General features: G+C 45.5%; 1 protein-coding gene across 1 annotated transcript in view; it reads left to right on the top strand.

Annotated features, from left to right (window-relative positions):
• Nucleotides 1–3,262: 3,262 nt before the first annotated feature.
• Nucleotides 3,263–4,486, top strand: part of LOC116396908 (thrombospondin type-1 domain-containing protein 4-like) — a 5,233-nt gene continuing 4,009 nt past the window's right edge. The window contains exons 1-4 of the mRNA XM_031871897.1: nt 3,263–3,397; nt 3,865–3,994; nt 4,106–4,281; nt 4,414–4,482. Of these exons, the coding sequence (XP_031727757.1) occupies nt 3,263–3,397; nt 3,865–3,994; nt 4,106–4,281; nt 4,414–4,482 (510 nt within the window). The remainder of the gene's footprint in view (nt 3,398–3,864; nt 3,995–4,105; nt 4,282–4,413; nt 4,483–4,486) is intronic.

Raw genomic sequence — 4,486 nt, 5'->3', positions numbered from 1 at the left:
GGCGCGCTCCCTTGTGGCGAATAACAGTACTGCGGCCATGAAAAAAAGAGTTTCAACTTAATGGTGCGTTTAAAGGCTGTAGGTTGAATTGTACCGCATTAAACGGACACACATTTATATTGTAGACTCTCAATATTAATTTTGGATATAGATATTTAATCAACACCTCTCTCAACAACTTTTTTATGAAGGTAGACTGCATTAGTTTCATATATACAGGGAGAATAAGGAAAGGGGACAAACAGCCAATGCATCACAGGTGCACTGCATGATACAATAAAGCAGTAAACGTCCTGTCGTGCTTTATGACATGTGTGAAAATGCTGGGCAGGCTCATTTGAGCACGACCGAGGACCGAGATGGCAAGACAGTGGTGGAAGAAGTACTCAGATTGTTTACTTGAGTAAAATTAGCAATACCACAGCATGAAAATACTCAATTAGAAGTATAAGTCCTGTACTGATTTATTTATTTAACTTCAGTAGAATCTAAGTACTATCAGAACTTCATGTGTACGCAGCATTTTAATGTTCTCGGTGGTCAAGATGGAGCTGGTTAGCTGTGACATTTACCTGACGTCATGACCTCATGTGCATTCATGGGCAGGTATATACAACCAGTGGTATGGAAGGCATTCTGTGTGTTGCAATGGGTGACCTGCACTGCTGCAGGCAGCGGCTGACCAGAGAGGTGTATTTAGGGTCTCAGAAGGTGTGTGTGTGTCTCCCCCTTTCACGGCTCCTCCAGCCTGTAATTAGCAGAAGGTGAGAGGTGAGGTCAGAGGCCACTGCATGTATTTTAACAGATCCCCTGTCTTTTTGTCAGCCAGCTGTAATGACTATATAGAACCACTCTCACTGTTGCAGTTTTATTGTTGGGCTGTAAGCACCATAGTAGTTCTCTCTTGGCTAATGTCTTACATTAAAGGTATTGGAAAGGACATCTTGCTGCACCTGTTTTTGCCAATAGCATGTAAGTAGCAAGGCGTCTGGCAGTCAGGTCATCCCAGTCATGCATTAGACTGTGAAGTATACGAAAAACATGTTTACCGAGTGAAATTTTACATCCTGACACTTAGCCAGCACGGACAGACAGCTGTGGAGGAATTTTTCGTGATTGATCGGTGGTCATCCTGTGTTTCTCATGGTTGTTAGGGAAGGAGTTGGTCGTTCGGGAAGCAACCGGTGGTTAGGGGGCGACCAGGTGTCTGTGGGATGACAGAAACCCCTCATTTGGTTTCTGGGTGCAGCTGGCCAGGACGGGAAAGAGGGACATCAAACAACTCACAGCTGGGGGGGTAGAGGGGAAGAGGGGAAGAGGAGTGTGAGGAGAAATGGAAAAGAGAAGGGAGAGCAGAGGAAGATGAGAAAAGAAAAGGGGAAAAGGAAAGACAAACGTAGAAAATCAGTTGGTATGGTGATGTAAGGACGACAAAGATTTAATTTCATGGCTGAGCTAAACCTCTATTGACTGTGTCCTTTTGCATTTTGACTTCCTTTCCTCTTGTTTTTTTGGCCAGCTAACACGCACGCACGCACGCACGCACCCGCGCACACACACACACACACACACACACACACACACACACACACACACATAAAAACACATTTTAAATAGTCAGATTATGTGGTTAAATCTTGTAGAAAGCAATAGAAAAAAATCGTTTTAGGCCTTTTTTTATTTTTTACAAAACTATCAGTAAGGGCTCTTTTATTCCCAAATCCGCATGAGCTCACAATCTTACTGCACATTCAAAACCTATTTTCAATGTACTGTAACATTCTGTAAGCCAGTGGGTGTCCCCCCCTCCCTCCCCCCCGGGTCCTTTTATAAGATGCAACTCAGAAGAAACCCTTTTTTTAAATGGTTGTAATGCTTTTGAGCACAAGTTCTGTTACAGTCAATGCTTTTAACAGACAGCGCAGAACTTCCACGGCCAGCCTGCATTTGCTGGAGGGATTGCCAATGAAAGTCTTACACATACAAGCTTCAGATGCTGAATCAAAGCAGATTCAATGTCGTTAGCTTAATTCCGCTGCAATCGCATCAAAAGATGATAACTGTATCATCGTCACAGATCATTGTAGCAGCAGCCTGTATGCATGTAAGCTATGCTGGTACGTGTCATTGTTTGAGTTGTTTAAGAGCCTCTGTGCCACTTCCAGTCACTCTCAGGGACTCACAGTGTGTGTGTGTGTGTGTGTGTGTGTGTGTGTGCGTGCGTGTGTAGTCAGACATGGCAGCTATTAAGCTGTCACAGTGGAAAATAGACGTTGCAGCGCCTTCGACGGTATTCCCAGTGTTCCCTGACAGACTTTTGGAGGCTCCCAGATTTCCTCTGTCGGGGCTCAGTGACTGGCGGGTATTGACTGCAGGGGACCGGCGTCTTAGATCTGGCCGTGTGCCAGAGAGGCGGAGAAAGAAAAGAATGTGTGTAGGGTTTATGCTATAATCCTAATGGTGTTTGTCAGTGTCCTTATGTGTCTCAGGTCAAAGGTCACAAAGAGAGACAGATGCAGATAGAAATCACACATCGCAGCCCGCTTGTCTTTCTCACCCACTCTGCTTTCACTGTGACCCGATTGATTCACCATGTATTACGGACATCATGGCGCTTTATCCACACATGTGTGACTCATATATCTTTAGGGTTCAAACTCGCACACACACACCTAAGAACACACGCTTTCAGAAAGAAACAGAGGTTCGCAGAGAAAATTGTGAGACTCTCAGCCAATAACAATTTCACACCCGTGTTGTGAGCAGCTGCGGTGTCGATCAGCTAGCAATCTACGGTGAAAGTGCTTTTTTAAGACCTGAAACGTTGTGTTTCTGCTTCTCCGCACGACACAAGGTGGGAAAAACGCATCACCTCTGCTCCGCCCCTTTACATTTTAAACAATCAATGTTTAAAGTGGTTCCTGATATTTACAACTCTTACCTCTCCTCACTACATGACATAAAGCAGTGGAAAGTTAAAGAGCCATACGAGCTACTCTACATTGTGTTTACAGGGCTAAAAGGGTCCTCTGCCCAGAACTAAAAGATTCAGCCAGGGGAATATATTGCACCCATGTGTGTTGGAACTTCTCCCAATCATTTATGTCCATGCAAACGTTACCATTACCATTACCAATTTTGCCTTTTTTTCCCTCCCACCCCTCAAGCCAACCCCTACTCACAAACACACACACACACACATTAAACATGTGTGTGTAAGTGTGTGTGTGTGTGTGAGCGTCCTCCCTCCCTCAGTCTCTCCATGGCTGGATTGTGGCAGCAGCTTTTCTCCCCGCGGCAGGGCCAGGCTCTGGCTCTTCTCCACCTCATCGGCCTGCTCTACCCACCCTCGGGTGCTCTTCCCTGGGATACCAAAGCCAGCCCACCCCTTCTGGAGGTAGGACACCCACATGGTTATGGGAAAGAAAAAAAAATTAATACATAGCTACATGTCTTTTTAAGCTGCAGTTTAATAGTTTATGTGATCTCGGTTAGTGATTAATTTGCATAATATTCACACTTTAATCATGCATGCTACAACTTAAATCCTTCGTCAGTATCAGGCAGTGCGGAATAACTGCATTACAGACCACTGGTTTGTTTTAGATTATCTCTTTGTCACTCTAATCATTAACAGATCAAGCGAATAAAAAGCATTAAAAAGGCAGAACCAGAAGAGCCTGTTGAGATAGACATGAAAGCAACAGAGCAGTTAAACTTTAAACATGCAAAAATCTATGGTTACGCTGTTGAAAACACATGCCAGTGATGGTGAAAGCCATGCCGCAGAGGCACATACAGCGCCTGTACCTGTGGCTTTGTGTGCATGAAAGTGTGTCTATGTGTGTGTGTGTATGTTGGCAGGGCTTTCGGGTGGTGAAGGGGAATTTCTCCAGGACTTTCCTGCACGTTGGCTACCATAAGATCGCAGAGATTCCCACAGGAGCACGCAACATCAGCATAAGGGAGACAGTGAAGAGCCGAAACTACCTGGGTATACACACACACACACACACACACACACATATATATATACTTAACAGCAGACATATTTTCACCATGACAAACACTGCACTGATGCACGAACATGGGATTTTCCCTCCAGCTCTGCGAACCCAAAGCGGCCTCTCCGTCGTCAACGGCAACTGGGTGATTGACAGGCAGGGGAGCTTCACCGCCTTGGGGACACAGCTGACGTACCAACGACCCAACGAAATCCGCTCTCGCAAAGGAGAGTCCATCACTGTAGCCGGGCCGCTGACCGAGAGCCTGCATGTTTATGTGAGCAAGGACTGGAAACGCACAATGGCAGCCACCCCCATTATTCAAATGTACACTGTACACAAACAATACTACTAGTACTACAATGCTACACATCATCACATACCCCTCACCCATCCCTCTTTCCCACAGCTGATCTACCAGCAACCAGGTCCCAGTGTATACTATGAGTACATTGTGCCTTTAAAGAACACCCCCCCCACTC

The sequence above is a fragment of the Anarrhichthys ocellatus genome, unplaced genomic scaffold (assembly GCF_004355925.1).
Source record: "Anarrhichthys ocellatus isolate YVR2014 unplaced genomic scaffold, GSC_Weel_1.0 scaffold61, whole genome shotgun sequence".
NCBI lineage: Eukaryota > Metazoa > Chordata > Actinopteri > Perciformes > Anarhichadidae > Anarrhichthys > Anarrhichthys ocellatus.
Note: the sequence above shows the minus strand (reverse complement) of the source record. Positions and strands in the feature narration are given on the sequence as shown.